Here is a 26,116-nt window from a genome sequence, read left to right as displayed (position 1 = left end):
TATTTGTGTTGGTTCTAATAACTAGTCCTACACTATACCAGAATTTCAAATTTAGTTAAAAAGAATTTTGGAGAAAAGAAAATCTGATTTGCCTTTTATTAATTCTAGTCAATCACAGGTCGTATGGAATAATCATAATGGCATAATTACATGCAGAACTCAACCTTAAGTTATAGTCATAGGAATAAATAATGACAACAGCAAAAATTGAAATAACGTTAGCGTAACATATGTTTTGATTATCAAAGAGGGATACTCCTGGGTACTCCCTAGTGGCCTTAACCTGATGTAAACTGCCATATAACTGACATCTCCGCCACCACTCAATGCACTTTTCGCCATTTCCATGTTCGCCAAGTTATGTTCAACTTTTGGGAAGTATTGTAGTTTAAGAATATACACATCAAAGACATGATAAATATACATATAAGGGAATGATTAAATAGTCAGGGATCATATATATTTACACATACAGAGAAGTGTCCTCGACAACATAAAGGTGGTACACAGAGATCTCTAGACCCTTGGGAATGGCAGGGGGAGCTTTCAGGGTTGAGACTTGACCTTCAGCAGTAGCCCAAAGGTCCTGACATCAACATACACTGCCCCTTAACTGCTAAACTCGCTAAGAACCTCACGTGTATATAAGCACTACAGGTGTTGAAGCTTATCAATTATTACCTTAACCAAATGAATATATATAAGCAGGGAGCCTCAAGGAACTTTTAATTTTATATGTACTGTACTGTGCTTATAATTTTCATACAAAATGTTAACTAAATAGGCTTAAAAAATATATATAATACTTAGGAAGCATGATAAAGCTTAGCAATATCACTGAGCACCAAAGGACAACAGAAGAAAACTTTATTGGGTGTAAAATTATGTGGTTTATGCATAAGCTGGGAGGTCGCTGTGTGTGTGTGGTAACTGGACAACCAAAGGCTCTGTGACACCCCTCAATGAAGCGTGACCACAGTACAGACAGGTAATAGAGTATAGAACTGCAACACAAGCGCCAAAATCTTATTACAAAATCCAATCTCCGCAAAGAATGGAACAGATAATACCCATTGGTGTACAGTACAGTACTAAGGATGGTATTTCACTGTTATTTTAAGTCGCTGCCAGTACAGTATAGCAGAAGTTCATAGTGGGTGTGATAGAGATCGGTGTGGTGCTGTGGTAGTAGTGATGACTGACTGTTGAGATAGTGGTAAGGGGCTCCTGGAGCAGCAGTGGGGCAGTGGTGAGGGTCTGCTGGGGTAACAATGAGGGGTTGAAGGGTTGCTGTTGCCCCTCACTTCTCATGTCAATGTTGGATAGCTTCACATGGTGTTTTGACCTTTGACCATCCAGCCATCTTGTTGGGGCTTACTTAAGCCTGGGGACCTTCGTGGCAAAGCTGCCTACAAAGTTGCCTGCTGGGCTATAATTGGCCACAACGTAAATCTTGCCGGACTTGTTGCGAGCAGTGGCCACGCCCAGCTCCTTACTGTCCTCCCACACCACCTGCGTAAAGTGACCTGTTGGAACCAAGTTCACAATTAGTAAGGAACTCCTTATCAGTTTTTCATTATTACAATCTATCAATCATCTTAACTAATTCTCAAATCATACAGTTAAAGTTAATTCCATAAACTAACCTGCCCTGAGATCACTGGGTTCCCTGCCGAAGGTGAAGTCCTTTATCTCCTCGTACCAGGAATCAACAGCCTCATGGCCCTTGATCTTGTGATTGGGGTTGGATGACCAGGCACAGTACAGGTTCTCACCATAACTGTTGTTCTGGCGGTGCTGCAGAACGTCCTTCTTAGCAATCGTTGTGGCCCATTCCTGGGCGTACTTGCTCAGCTGTAGATGGAAAAGAGGTAGTGAAGATAATAGTGATTTATAGAAGAAAAATACACAGTATCACTTGCACTTCTGGGTGGATGACATGTTCTGTAAGGAAATCAAAGACAAAGACACAAAATGATGGATTCTGACATTCTATAAGTTAAATCATCAGCAGCAACATCTATTGTATTAGTTTTGAGTATTACTATATAGTAATCACTGACAGAGGAACAGCATCAGTACAAAAATATGAGCTTATGTTCTGTAAGAGCATCTAAAAATGTATGTAATATTGGATTCATATATCTGATGTAGGTATAAAAATAATGTACTGCACTTGTCAGCTGCATCGCTAATGTTTTAATTCAATCATATGACTGACATGAGGGAGTAAGATTTCCCATTCCTAAGATAAATAATACCAACAATAATCAGCCAGTTCTCCCAGATTAAGATAATGAAAAAATCAACTTGCTCTTAAAGTCTTAGGTTAGACTATAGCAGCCACGGTTAACTCCTGTTCTTATTGGTGCTGAGACACAATCACATACAGTACTGTGGTCTGTCTCCCTCCACCATACATCCTGCTATGTCTTCCCTTCAGCTGGAGCCTCCATTTACAGTAGTCTGCCCTTCCTCCAGTACTGTGCTCACCTTCTTGCTGAGTTTGAGAGGCGGGGCACCATGCTTCTTGCGGAGGTCATTGTGGGCCTTGAGGCAGTCCTTAGCAAAGTCATCCTCATCAGAAGAGGAGTCCGAGTCACTGGTCGAGGACTTCTTAGTCTTGCTGCTGAACAGTGATGTCCTCCCCGAGGTCGCTGACTTAGGGAATCCGCTGACCACAAAAGAAAGAAAGTCAGGAATGTGATTTCATGTTTATCTTTTTTATCAACTTAAATTTTTTTTTTTTTTTTACAGAGAAATACAACAATAGACAAATTGTATTCACTGCATGATACTGAAGCTCTAAATTTATAAATATAAATTTTATTCTGACTACAATGAGGAACTGTACACTGTCGTTAGTGCAACCTGGATCCAAGCAGGCTTGAACACCCATCCAGTAAGCCAGATGAATGTTAGCCCGTCTTTTACCTACAGGAACACTCTTTAATAGCACAAACATGAGCAAAAACACGTTGTCTTACCCTACTGGTGGCACCTGATCAGCGAACTGGCCCATCCAATTGCCTTGCGGGTCGAAGTTGGCTACCACGAAGACCTTGGTGCCTGCAGCGTTCCTTGCCTTGCCCACACCCATCTGCTTCGTATCCTTCCACACCATCTGCGAGAAGTGGCCTGCAACACACATCAACACTCAATATGTGTATTATTTTCATATTATTATAATTATTGTTCTATTATGAGACTAATACCAGCTTATGTCACATAAAGATTAACCATCCAGCCTCACAAACCTAACACTATTTGGGGGATGAGGTCAAGTTAGGTTAAACTTTGGGTGAAATAAGCTGGCATGGAGATGATTTTTCAGGTAATCCATATGTATGTATGTGTGTGTGTGTGTGTGTGTGTGTGTGTGTGTGTGTGTGTGTGTGTGTAAGCATAGACCGCCACAACACTCACCAGACTTGAGGAGGGTTCCTTTAGGTTCCTCCCCGAACTTGTGTTCCTTATGCTCCCCGTACCACTTGTCCACCACCTCGTCTGACTTGACCTGGGAACATGCACAAGACATATTAATGGTCACTGGTCATATTTCCACCCACACCACCCAGAACACTGAGATATAACCTTAGCTAAGTACTTTTAGACCACTGTCTATTTACTTTTACGATCTATGTAGCTATATACTTAATAAATTTAAAACTGTATGAAGATTTGACCGAATATCTATCTATATTGTTTTTTTAAATATATTGACTCGTATAGAAACTATGTGAACAGAGCCTGAAGATTAAGCTTAACCTGTTGAACCACCATAATACAATACATTAAAACAAAAACAAAACAGAATCTGGTGTGGTAATTTCTCCAACACTGGCGGCCACCTCGAGGCTCTGGAGTGGCAGGACTCACCTTGAAGTTGTTGGTGTTGGAGGTGACACTGTAGAGGTTCTCCCCGTACTTGCTATCTGGGTTGTTGGACATCTTCTCATTCACCGCCAGTTTTTTGGCCCATTCTTTGGCATACTTGTTCATCTGTAGGTGGTGGCGGGGACGGGACGGCCACAGAAGGGCAAAGGTGGCCATAGTAGAAAATAGGAACCATAGGAGGGTGAGGATGGTCACAGGAGGACGAGGATGACCACAGGAGGACGAGGATGACCACAGGAGGACGTGGATGGTCACAGGAGGACGAGGATGGCCACAGGAGGACGAGGATGACCACAGGAGGACGTGGATGACCAGAGAAAGAAGTAGATGGCCACAAGAAGGCGAGATCCGCCAATAGGAAGGCGAAAGTGGCCACAGGATGAAGGGGGTGGCCATGGGAGGGCAGTGGTGGCACAGACGGGGGGCGAGGGACGATCATAGGAGGGTCAGGGGTGGACACAAATAGTGGAGATCACAAGGAAGAGAAGGAGTAAGAAGTAGGAGGAAGAGAAGGAGTTGGAAGAGGAAGAGAAGGCATTGGAAGAGGAGTAGGAAGGAAGGAGAAGGATTAGGAAGAGGAGAAGGAGTAGAAAGCAGAAAGAGGAGTAAGAAGAGAAGTTGTGAAGTAGGAAGAAATGGAGTTGAAAGAGGAAGAAAAGAAGGCATAAGAAAAGGGAGAGGGAGGATAAAAAAAGGAAGCACACGAACAGCAACAGATAACAGAGAGGAAATCATGACACAGATAACAACAAAAAATTGAATATCAAGAAAAGAACAAAAATAAAAAATTAAATAAATTAAGGACACAAACGTATGTACAAAAGGAGAAATAATAAGATAATATGCAAATCAAAGTACAAGTGAGGATAATAATGGATCAAGTAACGAATTGAGAGAGAGAGAAATATAAAGCAAAATTAACAGCAAAGGTAAAACAGTGTCCATTGAATCAAGGTTAAGAGAAGGAAGGGTGAATAAACAGTGGGAAGAAAAAGAACAAGAATAAGAAGAGAGGGAGAAGATAATTACGTTAGTATGTTAGTGGGTTAAACACCTGTACTAAATGACCACCATACTACAATTAACACCTGTACTATACACTATCACTATAACTAACATCTGTACATGTAGTATACTGTCACCAAAGTATAACCAAAACCTGTTTCACACACCATCAGGCATATTAGCATAAAATATATCAACCAATATGAAAAAAAATATGAATGTGGGTCCCATTCTGTGTGGACGCTGTAACACTGTTCAGTATCCTAAGCTTTCAGTATACACAAGAACACAGCGGCCGACACTGCATTCTACAGTCTTAACTCCCTCAACTGTATACAGTATTTAGGTACCTATTTACAGCTGGGTGGACTAAGGAGGTCCTGGGATCGAACCAATGACACTTTAGGACTGAAGTCGAGTACTGTATCCCGGCAGTGTGTGGTCAGGCTTTGAGCCACAACACTTGGCATTATATTTATTTATTCTTTGTGGTCCAATGTGATTCAGAAACAAAAGTAAATCGCTTAACTCTTGTATTTTAATTTGTCATTCCATATTGCACTGTAAGCCCTTCCTAACGCCCCCCCCCCTCCCTTCGCTTTTGGTGGATAAGAGAAGAGCCACCATCCGCCCACCCGTGTGTGTGTGGCTAAAACCCTTGGTTTATGGATGTAACCTTTTAACAGACCTCGCGTGAGCCCGTATAATCGTTGTCTTGTCTTTATATATCTTTAGGACTTATTGTGCTTCGTCTCCATGGCGACGCGGGTGGAAGGTGGGGCGGGTGAGAGGAGACCCTGTACCTCAGCGGTCTTGGTTTATTATTATTATTATTTAGAGTTCCGTCCATTCCTGTCTTCCCTCTTGTTCCTCCCATTCACTCTTTTCTCTTTTTCTTCTTCCCAAGTATTATTTTATCCCCCTTTCCCCTTACCTGTCCTTTTTAGCCCTTTCGTTGACACTATTCCTCCCTTCTTAATCTTCCTCTCTTCCTGATATTCCTTCTCTTATCTCTAATTCCTATCTAGTCCTTTTCCTATTGGGTCTTTCTTCTTCCACTTTGCTTTATTATTCCTCCTCCATCTCTCTATTTATCCTCCACTCACTCAATCTTAGTTTCTCTTTCTCTATTTTCCTTGTTCATCTTACAGTCAAGCATTAGGATAAGATCTGGGTATGTCACTAGGGCGTGTAAAAGACGAATCTATCTACCTCTTTGTAAGTATGTATGTATGTAATGTAAAAAGCCCTATGCTAATTTTCATATTTATCTTACTTATTTGTATCAATAATAATAATACTGGGTCGTGTGAGAATATAAATAAAATAATAATAATAATAATGGTACGAGATGTGGACCATAAACTAGGATCAAACAATATCAATGTCAGTGAAAAGTGCACTAAACGCAATGTACCGCAGAGTGCACACCAAATACGGCCCAACGTGGTGACACTCCCGCCCCCTCCCTCTCAAGAAGTAGGTTAAGGTCGCCTGGTGCACTAACCTATTATTGCCGCACCCATTCTTTTTAAGTGGAGCATTATTAACAACAGGAATCACGGAATGTTGGCATAAATTACCTATGTGCCGTATTGAGTGCCGCCCACTCGCTACTGAGGTCACCCGATAAACAGTATTTAGGCCAAGGCCGCCGGGACACTACGCGATATAAGCTTCCCATGGTAAAGGTATTCATCACGTTATATATCAATCACTAATATAATATTAATATAATATAATATAATGTACAGTTCATGTTGTGTGTCCCCGAAAAAAATCCATAAAAAATGGACGCATCATTAGAAATTTACACGAAAATGGAAATATTCTTTGATATTTCTTAAGAGATAAATAAAATAATATATGTATACAAATTATTAGATATACTGTTATAAAAAAAATTGCAAAATGTGACGTCTACTCGTGAACATATATTTTATCTACGTTTCCGTCAACACTTAATGTTTCCTCCTCACATATTCCCCAATACCCTCTTCATTCCCCACCATCACCCAAAACCCGCTTCCTCCCCTCCATCACCTCCCCACCCCCCCTACAGCTCCTCACCCAAGGATAATGAGATGCCAAGTCGGGTTTACTGGCCTCGCTTTCCAAACTTTTTTGATGAAAATTTTAAGAAAAAAACCCTCCCATGTATCAAAGCATCTCTCCACCCATTAATCATTCAGGTGATTAAATATGTACACGTGTACAATAACACACACATCTATAAATTAATTACAATCTAATATCCATACCATAACCGGTAAGTAAAACACCCACACAACACCCTTGATCCAGACGAGCATGTATATTAATTACGGGTCATGGTCCAACGAATTCATGACAAACCATAAATTGAACTAAAAGAAAAAAATTATTTTAGCATGTAGTGTACAATGTTATACCCCACAACCACAACCACAACCACCCGAGATGTTATTATAATAGTGGTAGCTTGTTTAATTACAGTATTAGATGTGAGCGGAAGTGTTAAGATGCCGTAAATAACGCACTACAATATATTAACGAGTTTTCTTACCAGCAGAATCACCACGAACACTTGCGTTGGCTATAAGAAAATACTAATTACATTACATCTCTCTTTTTTAAATCTCTCAAGCAAAGTTAAATACACTTCATATTTATTCCATTGGTTGAATTATATTATTAGGGATTTGAATTCATTTCTAGGCCGTTAAATTTCATTTTAGCTCGCGGGAAAGATAAATTAACATTGAAAATAATCAACACTCGCTGTAATTAACATCATATGCATTCTGACAATAATTAACCTAAAATTAATATAAATCTAATAGAGATGATAATTAAATAAGGCTTAGAATAATAAAATAAACCTAGATGATAATTAAGGCTTAGAAAATTAGTAAAATAAACCTAGATATATAAATACAATACTGTACACGTATGTCCTAGAATCAGTAATTAAATAAATCTAGATATATTAAACTAGATAATATATAATTATAACTTGGCTATATAATTATCCTATAGGGTTACATACACCCTACACCACACACTTCACCTTGTCTTAAGTATATATAATCACATAAGTATATAATTAACTATGGGTAAATTTTTCACTTACACACACACACACACACACACTTATACATATACAGATTCACCCGTACATGAATAATACACACACACATACTCTCACCCGTACATAATACACACACACACCCATACATAACACACACACACACCCGTACATAATACACACACACACACACACACACACACACACACACACACACACACACACACACACACACACACACACACACACACACACACACACACACACACACACACACACACACACACACACCTACCTGTACATACACACGCATAAACAATTTCATTTATTTGTCAGTTGTATTATTTCATTAATTTTTCATTACTGTCTTGTCAATCATCTTTATTCATCCCAGTTAGGCATCTTATTCATTTTTTATTCATACCTTTTCCATTTACCTTCATCTGAGATCTATTCATATTCATTGCTCCAGTCCCATTATGCTCCTCAAAGCTCCAGTACCAATATGCTCCTCAAAGCTCCAGTACCAATATGCTCCTCAAAGCTCCAGTACCATTATGCTCCATCACCCTAATCTTACTGACTCAAGAGCAACCAATATGCTCCATCACCCTAACTTGACTAATGGTTACCCAATATGCTCCACTAACCGAAACTGGTTTATAATAGGTTAAAGAGCACCACAGATCATTAAGCATAAAACATTAACCCTGACTAGAGGCTCAGATGACTACTACCACCACCACCACCACCACTACTACCACCACTACCACATCTATAATGAACCAGGGCGTCCTCCAGGGGGTAGGGGAGTCCTGATAGCCTATAAATCATTATTCACTTGAGACTTTCTAAGACTCTCAGATAGTAACAATTAATGAGCAAAGTCTTAAGTGGGGGTGGAGGAGGGTGGCAGAAGGTCTTTTAAACGTTGAAGGGAATTAAACAGTATCAAATATAACGCTAAATTAATAAGGTGTAAATAGAGTATAGAAGAGAAAATGAAACGTTGTCCACACACACACACACACACACACACACAAAGATCGTAAATAAATGAAATGTAGACAGAAAACTAGACGTAAATTCAACGTTCTAGTGATATTTTAAAAGAAGTTATTATTCTTTGTTAAATTCGATGAGTACAAAGAATATGAACTCTGTATTATTAACATTCCATGAGTACATTTATATGAGGTTTCACTTCTCAAGAGTTAAGGTTGAACTTAACCAAGGAAGGATTGGATTGACTGGTATAGGTAAACACAAGACCTTAGTTAGAACATTTTGACTGTCAGAGGAAAAACCAACAAGCAACTAAAGTCCTTATCTGTGTGTGTGTGTGTGTGTGTGTGTGTGTGTGTGTGTAAATGAAATCCATATCCTGTGCTGAATATTTCAGTATGGACCAAGGACAAGGACGAGAAGTAGGTCAGGCTGGTCAATATACTCATTCAGTCCTCACCTACTGCCACACACCACTACACCACACTACACTATCACACCCACCCACACCACTGCCACACACCACTACACCATACTACACCACTACCACACACACCCACACCACTGCCACACACCAGCACTACCATACTACACCACTACCACACACACCCACACCACTATCATACACCCACATTACACTACTACACCGCTATACCCACACCACTATCCACCACATCGCACCCACACCACCCCATACCGCTACCCACCGCACACCACACGCCCACCATCACACCACACAACCACCATCACACATACACACTCACACAGTTACACACACACACACCTACATAAATAAAACGCACTCACACCCACCACACCACAACCACACACACCATCCACCCACAACCCACCTCCTTGTTCAGCTTCAGCTTGGAGACCCCATGCTTGGCCCTGTGCTCGTTGACGCCCTTGTGGACGCCCTTCACGAACTCCTCCTCGTCGCTGGAGTCACTGCCATCGGGCTTGTCACCCTTCAACTTACTCAACAGTCCTCCCTTGCTGGACTTGGTGCCGGACTTAGTCTTTACCTGTTGGAGTTAAAACCATCTACAGGTGGTTTTTGGACTAAGAAAAGATGGACTTGGTCTTTACCTATTTCACCTGAAGATTATTAGCCCCTTGAATATTTAACCTGAAGATTAACCCTCCCGCATATTTTACCTGAAGATTAGCCCCCTAACCTAACCTAACCTAACCTTGGAGGTCCTGGCACGGTCGGGGGAGGAGTCACTGCTGGAGGAGGAGGACTTAGGGCGTGAGCGTCTGGTCGTCGAATCTGGCGACACAGAAATGGAATCTCATTAGAGGGTTGGCTTAGTGTGTGTGTGTGTGTGTGTGTGTGTGTGTGTGTGTGTGTGTGTGTGTGTGTGTGTGTGTGTGTGTGTGTGTGTGTGTGTGTGTGCAATACATTAAAAAAACGTGGATAAAATTGAGGAAAAACAAAAGCAAAAATATGGGTGAGAGGAAACAAGTGGGTACAAAAGAGGTGGGAAGAGGACAAAAAATGAGGGAAAGAGGACAAAAAAGTGAGGAAAGGAGAAAAAAAGGGTGAGAAAGCAGAGAGGGAGAGAGAAAGACAAACAATCGTATCCTTAACTATTTTCTGCCGAGTTCCTTGACATAATTACAATGATTAACAGAGAGAGAGAGATGAAAAGAGATATAAAAATACAAATAAAATACAGACATAAATAGAAACAGAGACGGAAAGAGAAACTGGATAGCAAGACAGATAGAAAAGAGAGAACGAGAGACAAAAACAAGAGAGAGACCTCACCATCGAGCGCGGCGGCCATCTCCCTGGTACAGTAAGAGTCGAGAGCCTTGGTGACCGTCTTGGTGGTCTTGGTGACGTTACCAGCATCATCTTCTTTCGTCACCACCTCTACCGTCTCCTCGTACCTCTGTAACACGTGGTAACTCAGTAACTCACATCATAAACTCTGTAACTCACGCCAACACTCAACACTCGTATAACACATGCCAACATCCACACTATGTTGCCTTAATAACATCAACTAACACACACACACGACCATTTAAATTACTGTCAAGGTTTCCTGTACGTGTGCAAGTGAAAATTAAGAACATGATGTGTCTATCTCTCTTTCTTTATCTTTCTCTCACTCACTCTCCCTCTTTCGTACTACCTCTCTCTCTCTCTCTCTCTATGCTTCTTTCTCTCAATCCGTCTCTTTCTCTACCAGTCTTTCACCCTACCTCTCTTCTCTCACCCAAAAAATATTCCAAGGCTCAGTTTATATTCAACATATTTTTTTTTCTTTAAGCGAAATGTTAACAACCTGTTATAGTATCGTGTTTATGTGACCCGTAATTTTATTATTAACATCTATGAGACAAGTTTGAGATAATATAAATGTTTATCACCGACACAAACTTCATCTGGCACCCAACACTATTTAGTAACTATTTAAAACGGGGTTATGATACCAAGAAGTCATTAATTTTTCTCTCTTTTTAATATTTGTTTTGTTTTAAACTCATAATTTTTTTTATTATTCCTGTTTTTAAATCACAAGACTTCAGTGTGAGAGGCTGGGTGGCGGAGAGGAGAGGATTATGGGAGATCAATAGAGCATCGTCGTGAAAATCTGAGGAGCCATCGCGCTGTGTTGCGGTCGGGTGTAAATAAAATTTTAAATTTATATAAACAAGTACCTGTTGATTTATCCTGGTGAAGATAACTTTTTAAAAATACGGTACAGTACCAGAGAGGGTACGGTACCAGATAGAGGGTACAGTACCATTTAGAGGGGGTACGTACATAGATTATTACACTAAGACTCACACAACTAGGTACAGTACACGCTATAAGGAAATTAAGGGAAAGGAACTTATAACACGTCACACTGCCTGGCGAAGGGGAGACGGAGGAGGAATAATGCCCTGAGTCAAGTCTATACCGTGACGGGGGTGTTTTGGTCATGTGACACCGTGACGTCATACACCGTAGGTCCCACCAGGACGTAAACAAAGGCAAGAAAAACAACTGTTGATGAGACGTTATAATTGTGTTGATACTAGACCAAACACCCGCCGCTACACTGTTTGGGGTCCACGCGGCGAGCAAATTCCTCGACGTCGCGCAACACTGAATGTGAAATCGATAAGAGAATAACACCTCATATTTAATTGATACTGGACGCCCTTCAAGAACATTACGTATAGACTCTTTAATACGAAAAAAAAATGAGGGTTAAAATAGATATAGTGATATTATATAGTGTATAGGACGTTCTTTTAGGTTTTAATGAGTGAAGATAATGTAAAAGCGAGGTTAAGAGAGAGACGTGTTGTGGTGTGGAGTGCAAGCAGGTGGCAGGAAGGGAATGCAGGGTATAGTGAGAGGCTGGGGGTTAAAAGTAGTAGTAGTAATCCACCAGCACAAACGCCATAACACGTCCCAACACACACACACACTTCATCACCACAACACTCACACAACCATCATAACAACACACTTAACACCATAAAGCAGATGGTTATAGCTTGAGTCACTGTAAAAACACTTCCTTTCCTGAAACTCTATATCCCTTTACAACTATCATGACTCATAGACCTAAACCCATGTCAGTCGAGACGTCACAACACACACGATTTATTTATTGCATTTATTCATTTATTTTCACCGTTTTTTTATATATATTTCCTGATCAATTTATGAAGTTCTACGATTCTAAACAGACACTACATCGTGATTACTGGGGTCAATTGGTCGCAGATATGACACTAGACTAGACCAATAGGAATCAAGGTATAACATATTCTTGAGTTGACGTTAACCCAGTATAATGTTGTGCGTGCTGGCGCCTAAACTTTCAAATCCCTTAGTAAGGACAAGCTGGCAGATGACTCATAGCGGTCACCGGGGTCTTGTGATAGGCAACAGCTCAGCACACACACACACACACACACTTATAGTAAACATTTCGCGTAAGTAAATCACACAGTAGAACATTCTTATTAACTATATAGGGTACTACCAGAAAATGCACCCCGCCCCCACCTGCCTGGTCCCTGAGACATTGTAAGTTGGAGGGAGGGAGCAGACAGGCAGAGAGGGAGGGAAGCAGGGAACAGGCAAGCAGGGAGCAGGCAGGGAGGAAGAGATGGAGGCAAGGACAATTTTCTGGGACACCCTATAAAGATGACTATCGGGTCGTTTTTTGTCCCTGGACTACGTCGAACAGAACAGTTTATTAATACCAGTGTGTGTGTGTCAAGTGTGAAGGTCGTAGATCAAGGGTCGTCGTTGTTATTAGCGAGTATTAGTCAAGTTTGAAAGGTAAAAACATCCAGGATTTTTTTACACACAGTCACACAAGTAAGACGGGATAATTGTAAATATTGTTTGTCTGGAAGATCTGTCCCACTGTTGACTGTATCCATGTTGAAAGTGGGCTATGAGTGGCTACCTCAACGAACGTCTCTCTCTCGTGGGAAAAACAAAACCACCAACCCAAGTGAAATTCATACAGAGAGAGAGAGAGAGAGAGAGAGAGAGAGAGAGAGAGAGAGAGAGAGAGAGAGAGAGAGAGAGAGAGAGAGAGTTGTTATCTGAAGTGGCAAACAGACAGACAGACATCATGACACGTGACGGTTCATAAAAGAGACCAAAATAACCAGATAATAACAGACTTCAACACGTTATGGCGGCAAGCCACATGACATACATTCAACTATTCATTTTTCTAGTACACAGACAAATCAGATTTAATAGATCATTTGGGAATTCAGGACTCAACCTTATATTAATTCAGGACTCAACCTTATATTAATTCAGGACTCAACCTTATATTAATTCAGGACTCAACCTTATCTCAGGAACTTTTACCAGCCAGAGAAACAAAGTGAGCCGGACTGTGTGGTATGTTGATAAAGGATATCGTAAGGCAGTGTCCGGGTATACACAAAGGGATTAGGGCGTTTGTACACTTTCCTTGTTTAGCTTGTCTAACTAAGGGCTCACGTGAAGATTAGACACCCCTAGATTATTTCACCTGATCATTAAACATACCTAATATTACCTGAGTTAGGTTAGGTTAGGAACTTAGGATATGGTAGTTTAGGTTAAAGATATGTTATATTAAGTTAGGGAATGTTAGATTAGGTTAGGGAATGTGTTAGATTAGGTTTGACGACGTTAGCTTAGGTTCGGAGATGGTAGATTACGTTAGATGTTAGATTAGATTAGGAGACTTTATACTGGGTTAACCTTTTTGGGCAAAAAAATCCGGTCTAAGAAAACAAACCAATCAAGTACACTCTACTGATGACGTCACCCAGTAGACGAACGATCGCGTCATCGGGAGGGTAAACATCATCATGGCTGCCGCAACACTATCGCATGTCCCCTTATTATCTTCACTTTGTCTGTGGCAAGAGTTGCACTGCCTGCTACCATTACCAGCACCTACTGTACGTACACACACACACACACACACACACACACACACACACGCACACACACACACACACCTTCCCTGCACATATCATAAAATTCTGTTATTCACTTCTACTAACGTATTTTAAAATCACTAGTAACGTTCTCCTACCAGGAAATCCGCAGTCGTTATCACGCGTTCGTCTATAGAATAAAAAACTAATATACCACTCTAGGTGAACTGTCTCCATCCGTTAAGTTAATCAATGTATTAAAAATCTTAAATTCTGCCGTAAATAATAAAAATAATAAAACTGAAATAATAATAGTAATAATAATAAAACTAATAATAATAATATTGGTGTAAGACAATATAATATCAGGCCCGGGTAACAATGGGTCACAGATGTTTGTAGATACTTGAAGCTGAATTAAGATAAAAGTGATAAGTGAATATTAAATCTTTGAGGCCTGATAACGCAGGTGTTGACTCTCTGTCCAGCGGTACAAGAGTGGCAATGGTGAGGGAATTTTAGGCTAAATGTGACAGTGACGTGACAGAGACTGCCCAGCGATACAGATGTGACAGTAATGAATTATGAGAGACGCGGATGACAGACAGGAGACGACAGATAAGACAATAAAATCCAATTACCTTATCAGCCGAGACATTATTCAACCACTTTTTTAGCCCATCACCCAATATCTGACTTATGAGGGCCGGGAGGAGATTGAGCTGGCTGGCTGGCGTGATGGTGGAGAGTCAGAGTCACTCCTCATATGCTATCGATAAGTCACATGATAACTGATATCGTTATCCTAAACATTCAAGACATCACATGAATGACAAGTCGAACAGAAGATTACGTGTAATTGATTTCCTCATTGTACCCGGAACTGTCAGTTTAACAATACAGTATATGTATAACCATATGAATGAAAAACCTAACTGTAGTCTTATACATATGCAAAATTCATGTAAACGGAACTGTCTACTCAATCATGCATAATTACCTCCCGAAACAGAACTCGAGCTGCAGTTTAATCCACGAAAACAAAAACTCTCAGAATTCACCGCTTTGGCCCCTATGAACCGTGCCTGCAATCACGCCTCTGTCATCTAGTGGCCTATAAATCCAGCTGAAGGTTGTAATAAAAAGATTACCAGACATGCACAATCGTCAACAAACCCAAGATCCAGGTTCAAGGTCTTTGGAAGTCGATATATGCGTTCCAGAATTTCCAGTATACTTGCTACGACAAATCCGCATTCATATTTAGGCGTTTTTCTAACTCCTTAATGACTCTGCTTCACTACTAATGATCACGTAATGAATTGTATTATGTCATTAGTTATTTAAATTTCGGTATTATCAAAAAATAAAAATAACTATAAATATGGACTTTTGTGTAATTAGAAGGACATTGAAAGCTTGCAGCAATCAAGAGGCGCGGAAAAGGGACGTGATTGCTGCCCGTATCATCATTGGGTATGAGTTTGCTTGGGAGATTGGTATCCCCGCATCCCCTGAGCAACGCTCTTGTGCATTATGCTGAAGACCCGACAGCCGCACCCTTATCTACTACCTCCTAAGATGTCCCCACACACAACGCTTCCGTGACGCCTGCTGGACCACCACTCCACGACCCCCTGACGGAGACACGATGATCCTCCCCATACTGGCCAGATACTATGTAAATAACATGGATTATGTGTTAAAGGAATATCCTTCCTTCCTTAGGCTTTAGTAAGCCCCTTTATAATATTTATGCTGTATATACTTGTCACACTTGCCAGATGCTTCTGGTGTTATTGTACAGGGGTACCTAGTGACAGCACTAGGATCCCGCTTCCTCTATCAAGGAATAAACAATTGAAATTGAAAAATTGAATTGAGGACGATAATGTTAATATAACAAAACAAGGTGGGAGTTTTATGAGCAGAGAATGCAAATAATAACGTCACGGCCTTGGACACAACAAGACCTTCACGCCACATACACACCCATACACGTATACAAGCAAACCTATCTATTCACCAGGTGACCAATTTGCAATCCTGCTGAATTAATATGACTTGCGAGTATAATAAAAATTCACCTTGCAGACCATACAGACAAATACAATGATGTTATGTATATCAATATATAATATGTATATGTACTTGCATACAAACATACACGTATGAAAACTAATCAGATGGCTGGTATCATATAATCATGAATACTGGTGTTATTTTTCGAGTTTACAAGTATATTTACCGTGAAGTTGTTCAGGATTAGCGTTCGTCTGGTCTACCCTATAGTGAAGCGTCCATTGCACATATTCCTATACTTACCCCTGCAATTCAACTTCGCTACTCTCCTCTACTATAATAAACATTATATACCATGGAGAGATATACCATTATATACCAAGAAGAAATGTTACATTATGATATCACTGAGCGGCTGGAGCAAGTAATAATTATTTCAAGAAGGATGACACTTTTTGTACCGTTTGCTTGCCATGGTGTTTACGTTCGTGGTGTGGACAATGTCAGGAAACAGTTTTAGACACGGCGAGGTGGTGTTACGAGTGACTTTGGCGGTTAATTATCAAAATATAAAACATGCAAAATTAGGAGTAATTCTGAATAATAATTATAATTATTCTGGTAAGTGCAGGATACACATTAAATTAGAGTATAATTATTTCAACGTGGGTAAAACACGACCAAATAGAGAGCGAGAAGGGAGGGCATGTAGAAAATTATATATATTTTTTACCACAGTAAAAGGAACCACACTTGTTTATACAGTTGTCATTATGGAAAACACACACACACATACACACACTGCCCTGTAAACACTTGTTAGTTTCATTCAAGGCAACACACAGTACAGTACCTTGCCGTCCTTGGTGAAGGTGCGAGTGGTCGTCTCCGTCCTCGTCTTTCCCATACTGAAGGAGACGCAGAAATAGGTGAATTAGTTCTCACGACTCTTTAATATTAAACTCTAGTAATTGTTAACTGAATCTAATGAAATAAACAATCCATTTCACAGATATAACACCCCATGCTGATGTTAGTGTCATAGGAGACAGCCTAGTGTGATCTAAACGTAACCTAGCACTCATAGTGACTAGCAGATACTGAGTGTAGTCTACCCTGTAGTTTGTGGTCATGATATGTAATAAACCTAAGAGATTATAAATTAATAAGACGCTTCCCTTATGCTTGATCATGACGACTCCCAGTGCCTGAAAGCACACATATTCATCACTTGACAACTGAAACACTCTGGCGCAGATTATTTACACCAAACGAACCACAAACTAGTTCTCTAAGAGGTCGAATGATGTCACAGGCTGTAAATAGTTAATGTGTAATTACTATAAATCATTTAGTCAGTCAGGAAATATATAGATGCAATAAATTCACAATGTAAGAAAACAGAAGGGAAAATAAATACACATTACTGGTTCATCATTGCTGATTTGTACACCTACACACAGGCGTTCTTAACATACATAATTAACAAGGAAAACTGGTGGTTCTTATTTCAAACACCTAAAACATTAAAACACCTAAACCGTTAAAACACCTAAAACTTTAACATGTTAGATCCATCACAAAATACCATGCACGACTCTCCTTACCATGAAGAACTGAAGTACCTTACCTGTATTTTTACCTGTACATTACGAAGCATAAATAAACCACCTTAGAGCATTAGCTGTTTGATGTTAGTCCAATATTAGAAAATGTATCTCCGATTAACTGGTGCTTGTATACGGTATATTACAATGCATTGCCCCCCACCTACGAGTCTACAGCAAGCATCATTTATATATTATTAAGCACAGTCATTCTGCAAGCAAGTTTCATTAAAACTCGTGTTAATGTTGTAATATATGATATACAGAGGCAATATAAGTATAAACAAGGCGTTAAAGCGTTCAATCCAAAGTTAAATACAGTAGTTTGTGATCAACCTTAGGAACACTGAGGAGGTGATAGAACACAAGAGTAACACCACAACAACACACAGACACTATCCACGCAACACTGTTCTGGGTACTGGTTCTCTTGTTTCCCAGGGAGGACTAGTACAACACCACCGTCGTACACAGCCTCTCTTATCAATATTAGGGAGAAAAATATCCCTAAACAGGAAGAATTTATGGAGACAGTGACGCAGTCTGTTGTGTGTACTTCCTGGGTGACTGGCGGGGGACTGCTGGTATAAGGTGGCTTCTCCCATCCACGCACTCAAACACCCTGGACTTGGATCCTCAAGACCTCATACGTCAAATCCTCCTCCTCCCTGTTACTCTTGAACCCATAGACATTTAGCAAGATGACTTAGACAGCCACAGGATCATGGTAGGTTAAAGAATTAAACTCTTACCATATCTAAAAGCTGTCGGCAATACCCACTAACTCATTAACAATATTTCTTTATAATTTAAAGGAGGAATATCGCTGGAGTAGATGAGTGGTAATAGTGTGTAACTGTGTTTGAATAGTGGCCATATTGTCGACTCTACAGCATGGCAGATGATTCCCAGTGAAGAGCGTGGCTAGATTCAGATGGATTGCTGGCTTTTACTTCCTTTACACAGCTCAACCACTCGTAATAGGACCAATTCGCCATGAAATTCCTACGAAGGACTCCAGATGTTTAGACTCTATAACAGGTTAGGTTAGGTTCGGTTAGGTTTTTTACGATATCAAGATGGCGGCTAGAATTTCTTCGGGACAACAATGATAGTCTACAGTAATGAAGAATTTTGTCTGCTGCAGCGTTAGGAGAGTGAGTGTGTGTGTGTGTGTGTGTGTGTGTGGACGTCGCAAGCACCGGTGTTGTTTAGTAGGATACAGGTATAGTACTAGTGTATACAAACAGTAGTAAGTAGTGCGAGAGACAATAGTAATGTTAATGAGTAAGCACAAGTGTCGCGTCAGTAACCAAATGACCATAACTTATGATGAAGACAAAATATCGGTCATCATAATCGTCTGAACGTCTGAGAACTTCTTGGTCAACATCCACTGACCAAATATCATAGGAATTTACTGATATTGATACTTATTCCAGTTATCGTGTTCGTAGGATAACCGGACGGATGATAAGACTGAAAATATCAAGTTTCTCGTAAGTTATCATATCTGGGAGAAGTAATTATACAAACTGGTTATCATTAGTCCATTAAACTCGAGGCATTGACCTAATTTATCGTAGGTGACTCATCCTAATGCACTATAAGGGGAAGATTATTATGTAATGTCTGCTCTGGCCGTGATAACTAGGATAGATAGATAGATAGATAGATAGATAGATAGATAGATAGATAGATAGATGGATAGATAGATAGATGGATAGATGGATAAAGGTAGTTATACAGTATATAAAAATGAATAATGAAAGTGAAGAGGTAATCCCGACGTTGTTTTCATTCTTTCATTAATCTCACGCGAACCAATTTTCTGTTTCCTTTAAGATAATCGGTATATTAACTAAAGGCGTGAGTTGTTTATGAGAGTAATTTAAGATTTTTAGATTAACGTGATTGGTCAACGCTTATGGCGATATTTTCTGTGGGGAGGGAAGGGAGGGGAGGGGGAGGCAGAGGCAGGGGAGGAAGAGGCAGGGGAGGGAAGGGGAGGCAGGGGAGGAAAGGGGAGGCAGGGGAGGGAAGGGGGAGGCAGGGGAGGGAAGGGGGAAGGCACAGTGGTGTGTCACCTTATGTGTTATCAAAGATCGATACATAAATATATATACCCGTACAGTCCCACACGCTAGGCTATAAGGGTCGTTGCCACCAGACTCATCGACCCTAAGTTATACCATTATCAGTGTACGGCCGTGAACATGCAGCACTGCGGTAGCCTCTTGGTCGCCACACAGTCTCCAGCACCCACGACCAGGATTCTAGGAGCCTCGTATGCTATATTATTCCCCTAACTTACGGTGTGGGAACGCGTATACAAGCCTAACCGAACCGAACCTAAACGGAAAAGGAAGATAAAAAACTATTCATCTAAAAATTATATCACTAGTAAATACTGTAGAGACAGACAGACAGACAGACAGACCCCAGCACCACGAGCGAGTAGCGGGAGTGGATGAATGTTATCTCACGCGATGACTGGGTAGAGGCGGGGCTGTTGCATGAGGGGAGGAGGGGCAGGTGGAGGGTGCTTGGTGTGAGGGCGCAGGGGAGGACAGGTGGCAGGTATGGTGAGAGAGAGAGAGAGAGAGAGAGAGAGACTTGTGAATAATATACATATAAAAATGTGTGTGTGTGTGTGTGTGTGTGTGTGTGTGTGTGTGTGTGTGTGTGTGTGTGTGTGTGTGTGTGTGTGTGTGGTGTGTGTGTGTGTGATGACTAAACCCAAAAGGCGTGCGTGTGAGGGGACCACGTGGACTCTAGGGGCCAGCCAGTCACATGTTCCACCACTTTCCTCTACAATATTGAGTTTACCTGAAGTTTTGCCCGTCATTAGGTTAGGTTTACCTGAAGTTTTGCCCGTCGTTAGTTGCCGAGCCTTGCCTCCAACCCACCCACATCCCCACCTTGGACCAGGTTGTCTTCATCGTAGTCTGATATAATTGAACGTTTCAGTTTGCAAGACGTTGGTCAGTGTTTAATGACGCCCTGTATGGTTGATCAGTGGAGGCTCATATGGCCCATGGTCCGAACTCCTGACTCCTCCTCCTCCTCCTCCTCACTGTAATAGTCGATCATTTCTTCCCTGATGATCCTATTCATTATGGTGGAGAAGCAAACTGTTGCTTTTTAGTTGCCTTGAATGTCAGGGTTATGATGCAACGTTTACTATTTGCTGGAGGAACATGAGAGCGGGTCACTAGGACAACCGACACCAACATGTGGCGTGCACCGTCTAGCAGCCCTCGTGCAGGCGTGTTTCCAGGTGCGACCAGCTGCCCTACACCTGACATACCAGCAATAATGACACTAGTGTACCCAGCGCACCGGGGTAATAACACTTCAGTATGAGGGCGAGGCTGACGACCCTAGGGCAGTGTTGTGGCGACAGCAGCCAGCCACCTACCGCCCTCCTCCCTCACATACTCAACACTACCCTAACCCACCCACACCACGCGCTACTCACTGAACACAAACATTTACCGATATATCGAATATTACATTTTATCGCTGTAATTTTACTTTAAATACAATTAAGTGTCAAAAATTACTTTTTTTGTGTTACCCAGTTATGAATTATGGGAGAAAACTTGTGCCAGATCTGTCGTTTGTGAAACAATATTAGGCTAAAGTCTTTGTTATACCTGGTGGAGCATGCAAGTGAGGATGTGTGTAGGTGGTGCCACGGGGGGGAGGTGTCAAGTGGTACCACGAGACGTTAAGTGGTACCCTGGGAAACATGTTAAGGGTACGGGGGTAGGTGTTAAGTGGTGCCATGGGGGGGACATATTAAGAGGTGCCACGAGAGACGTTAAGTGGTGCCACGGGGGGCATATTAAGTGGTGCCACGAGAGATGTTAAGTGGTGCCACAAGGGGACGTGTGAAGTAGTGCCGCGAGGGGAACATACACGAGGTGCCACGGGAAGGAATACAGTGCCATGAACATCGTCCGTCGCCTCACCTCTTGGCGCCAGCTCCAGACGTCTTTTTTTTCGCTTTATGTTTCACGGTTGCCTTATTCTTCGCCCAGTTGAGTTGAAATTTACCGCTGCCAGTCTGAGGTGAGCAGTGTCTCGACCATTGTATTCTCGTCGTGCCAGTTCCCCGTTCAGTGTTATTCCACGGTATAATGTCAGCGAAGGGGGGGCGGTCATGTTGGGGCTGATGGTCGTGTGTATGGTGCGTGTGCTGCCCTTTCTTCTGGCAGGGATAGTGGTAGTGTATGTGGTAGTGGGATTCTTGAGTGTGTGGTTGATGTTTGTGGGAGGTAAGAGGCGCCTTAGCAGTTCTGGCCACCAGGCTTTTGCTGTGGGGACCTGAGCCCCGCGGGGCGACCAGCGTTGGCGTCATTTTTATAATATTTAAGAGGAATTACGTTTGTAAACGGTACAATGTGTTTCTGTCGATAAATAACGTTAAAATGTATTTATAAAGCTTCCACATATTGTCTGTCTTCTCTCAGGTTACAACTGCAGTATAACCGAGGAAAACCATGACAAATTTCACACGGTATCTCCTGGAGCACCCTCAGGAGATGCTCTGAGGCGTCAGGACATGTGGAGGGAGCGGAGCAGGGCGGGCGTCTTGTCCCGGCGTGAAGTTGGCAGATACTACCTTCGCCTGGCCCGTGAGGTGAGGCAGCCTGGCCCTGGCACCACACGCGGTAATCAATAGATGCAATAAGTCTCCCTGTTGCTCGTCACTCACCTATTCAAGGTACAGTGCCCCGGGAGTACTGCCCGGGCGGTAATGACCTTACATATGCATTCAGTGAAGGCGTCCAGCTATAAACGCCATTCAGTGATCAGTGGAACAGTTTTACACGTTTTTAAGTCACTGGGGTCACTTAACTGAACAATAGCTATCCATCACTGCAAGAAAACTTATAATCCATCAAACTGACCACGTGGGAGTATGGCTGGGCATACACCACAAGATATATACCACCAACAAGACTCACTGTTGACAGCTAACACCTTGATGGGTGAGGATGCGGGGAGTGTAATCTACCTAAGAGTAAGTACAGGGATAAACAAGTACCGTTTGTGGGGCCTGGTGACCCCCAGGTGGCCTTGGTCAAGGTGTGGCATGGTGACCTACGCTGGTGGTGATGCGAACTGTCCCACGTCGGCACTGCCAACACTGCAACTCCAGCCTCGGGGGGAAACTGGCGGAAAATCTTTCGCGCACTGCACCACCACCACCACTACTCTCTTCCTCTTCTCATAACGCATGATAACTGCTCTCTAAGACATGATGTATGATATAGCGCTTTTATATTTATTTTTATTGTGAATAAATGAATATTAATAGTAATAGTAATAACAGTTATACATGTCGTGCAATATTATTCGGTTACGAGTGATTTTAGTAATCAATCGCCGGCACCATTTCCTCGAACTCTACGTCCAGTTGTATTGATTAGAGAGTTATCCTTGTTAATCGCTGATGTCTCGAACACCAAGTAGAAGTTATCATGTGGCAGTAATAAGGTTTTCGAGATGAAGTTTACACAGAGTCTGAGGATACGGAGGCGTGGGGGCTGACTGACTGACCGCGCAGGACTGGCACACCTCAGCGGGATCTCAAAATTCAAATATATACTTAACTAGAAATATTATATTCACAGTACTAAGGTTGTATTATATAATTTATTATACTGAAAGACTGTAGTTTTAAATACTGATGATGTCATTATGAAATTCGGTGTGTGAGGATCAGTAAAAAATAAGTTTCTCTATACGCTGTCATGAGCATGGCGGTGTGTGTGTGTACAGACATCCCCGGTCTACTTCACGTCAAGGTCTTAGTCTTCACATGAACCTTGGCATCAAAGTGTCAACAAATTACCTTAGGCTCAAAAAATCACACTGAGTCGCTTTCTGAAGATAAGGTGTAAGTGTATGTATGTCGTTTCAACTCAGGAAACACACCTCGGAGGAAGCACACCACCCATGCAGCGTGAGGGAAGGAAGCACAACACGGGAGAGAATGGTCGGCTCATGCAACACCCACCATCACGCACCACCATTTGATAACGTGTTCATACTAAATCATAAAAACAGTTACTGTAAATGTGTAGGAAAGGGGTTTAAGAATGCAATGAGGACGGCAGGAACTCCGGGAGGTGATCTGAAGGAGGTTAAGGTCTGGGCAGAGTAATGACGGCGTGTGTAAACTGTGCAAATAATAAGACACTATAGATAAAGCGCTGCCCAGAGGTGGAGTGTAACAGACCAGGAGAATCAATGGCACACAGTCTTAGGGGTAAAATTTTAGGGAAGTTTAGACTGTGGTGATAATAGCCCCATGTGAAGACTAGACCCACTGGAGATATAACTGAAAAAATATAACACCGCATCGATCTGAACCAGAATCTTATAGAGAGATCTTCCACGATCAATACCCATATGAGTTGATTTATTTTATTGCATAATTTAGTCATATTATGGGTGTATGTTTGCATGAGAGGATATCAGATGGACGGTGAGATAATACGATTTAATGAAGAGATAAAGAGAAGAGTGAACATACAGATGGTCGGTGTCCTGTGAGTTACCTGGTGGAGTCTTCAGTTGTCAGAGAAGCAGTTGAACTCGTGCTCGGGGCCTTGGCTGCCTTACCTCACTAACACTTAATTTATATCATCTGTAAACAATTTTTATTAATACGAATAACATGCACTTATAACATATATAATAAAGCAGAGGTTACGAGAGGTTAGTGCGTCCAGCATATCATTATCCCGAGTATGTGTGTTAGTAGAACTTGTCGTTGTTAGTTGGTTATGCTGGTCATGCAAGTTACCTCTGGTTTGACGGTGATGGAGTGATGTTGAAGAAGGCGTTCCTGGCCTTGACGTTGTTGAGGTTGTTGGTGGTGGTGAAAACATTGGAGGTGGCCGTGTGTCGCATCGCACCACTGACGTAACCCTGTTTGTTGGTGACGAAGCGGGTGTTGCCCTGACCACCAGGGACATTGTAGCTCACTGACTCCGTGGTCGTACCTCCACTACTGAAATGGAATGTGTTGGTGACGGTGGCGCCCGAGCTATTAGTGACGCCCGGGCCTTTGGTAATGGTGACAGTCTTAGTGGCGCGGTTCCCCGGGCTGGAGGTTATGGGTTTGGTAACGACGGTGGTGCCCTTGTTGGCGCTGCCACCTGCTCCTTTAGTGATGGTGACGGTCCTGGTGGAGCGGACCCCCGGGGTAGTAACAATAGTGGGTTTCTTGGTGGGGGAGGTGCCCCTGGGGGTGACACCCCACCGCCCAGGGGACTTCACTACTAACGTTCCTCCCGTCATGTTATCTTCCGGGTCGATCTCTAACAGGATCTCCTGTGTCTCCCCTTCGATCTTGTCTTCTTCTTGAGGTTTGGAGCAGCATTTACCCATTAAGGTGAGCGACGATGCTCAGATAATACACAACCTTGCCGGGGACACAAACACTATTATAACATACTATATACCCTTGTCCTCCCTATTATAACACAACATATACCCTTGTCCTCCCTATTATAACACAACATATACCCTTGTCCTCCCTATTATAACACAACATATACCCTTGTCCTCCCTATTATAACACAACATATACCCTTGTCCTCCCTATTATAACACAACATATACCCTTGTCCTCCCTATTATAACACAACATATACCCTTGTCCTCCCTATTATAACACAACATATACCCTTGTCCTCCCTATTACAACACATAACAAATACCCTTGTCCTCCTTATATCACTGCATTTCCCTACATGCCAGGCATTCCTGTGTTACCCTCTGTCCACCCCCATAACCTGGCTCCATGTCTCCCACACACGCACACAACCTCTTATTGTCTATCGACTTTTGGTGAGTTAGACCTCAACTACAAATGATTTAAACTCATTGAGTAAAGCCGCGAATACTCTTGGGTATAAACTGTCTGATAACCAACATTAATTCATTTGGTAAACCTTACGTTACGTCTCGTGGCTAACAGTAGACGCTGAGATAAAAACACGTACGATATTTTAAGAGTTATTTTACACCAATACAACACTTGAAAGAACGGAGAGATCTTATTGTGCTGAGA

General features: G+C 41.8%; 1 protein-coding gene across 10 annotated transcripts in view; it reads right to left on the bottom strand.

Annotated features, from left to right (window-relative positions):
• Nucleotides 1-82: 82 nt before the first annotated feature.
• The window catches only part of LOC121875743 (protein PRY1-like), a 46,082-nt gene continuing 20,048 nt past the window's right edge, over nucleotides 83-26,116 (bottom strand). For 4 of the 10 annotated variants that reach the window (XM_042380411.1, XM_042380410.1, XM_042380409.1 and 1 more), the window contains exons 2-13: nucleotides 24,845-25,465; nucleotides 17,268-17,322; nucleotides 10,752-10,878; nucleotides 10,171-10,250; nucleotides 9,826-10,002; nucleotides 7,448-7,477; nucleotides 3,880-4,002; nucleotides 3,427-3,517; nucleotides 2,988-3,138; nucleotides 2,494-2,674; nucleotides 1,647-1,854; nucleotides 83-1,526 (exon numbers count right to left, since the gene is read on the bottom strand). In XM_042380411.1, coding sequence (XP_042236345.1) covers nucleotides 1,375-1,526; nucleotides 1,647-1,854; nucleotides 2,494-2,674; nucleotides 2,988-3,138; nucleotides 3,427-3,517; nucleotides 3,880-4,002; nucleotides 7,448-7,477; nucleotides 9,826-10,002; nucleotides 10,171-10,250; nucleotides 10,752-10,878; nucleotides 17,268-17,322; nucleotides 24,845-25,431 — 1,962 coding nt within the window. In that variant the 5' untranslated portion in view covers nucleotides 25,432-25,465 and the 3' untranslated portion in view covers nucleotides 83-1,374. Of the gene's footprint in view, nucleotides 1,527-1,646; nucleotides 1,855-2,493; nucleotides 2,675-2,987; nucleotides 3,139-3,426; nucleotides 3,518-3,879; nucleotides 4,003-7,447; nucleotides 7,478-9,825; nucleotides 10,003-10,170; nucleotides 10,251-10,751; nucleotides 10,879-17,267; nucleotides 17,323-20,883; nucleotides 20,979-21,998; nucleotides 22,607-23,077; nucleotides 23,217-24,844; nucleotides 25,466-26,116 lie in introns of those variants that run through there. The other 6 variants (XM_042380418.1, XM_042380417.1, XM_042380416.1 and 3 more) reach the window with 5 other exon arrangements.

Source organism: Homarus americanus, unplaced genomic scaffold (genome assembly GCF_018991925.1).
Source record: "Homarus americanus isolate GMGI-L3 unplaced genomic scaffold, GMGI_Hamer_2.0 scaffold22250, whole genome shotgun sequence".
Lineage (NCBI taxonomy): Eukaryota > Metazoa > Arthropoda > Malacostraca > Decapoda > Nephropidae > Homarus > Homarus americanus.
Note: the sequence above shows the minus strand (reverse complement) of the source record. Positions and strands in the feature narration are given on the sequence as shown.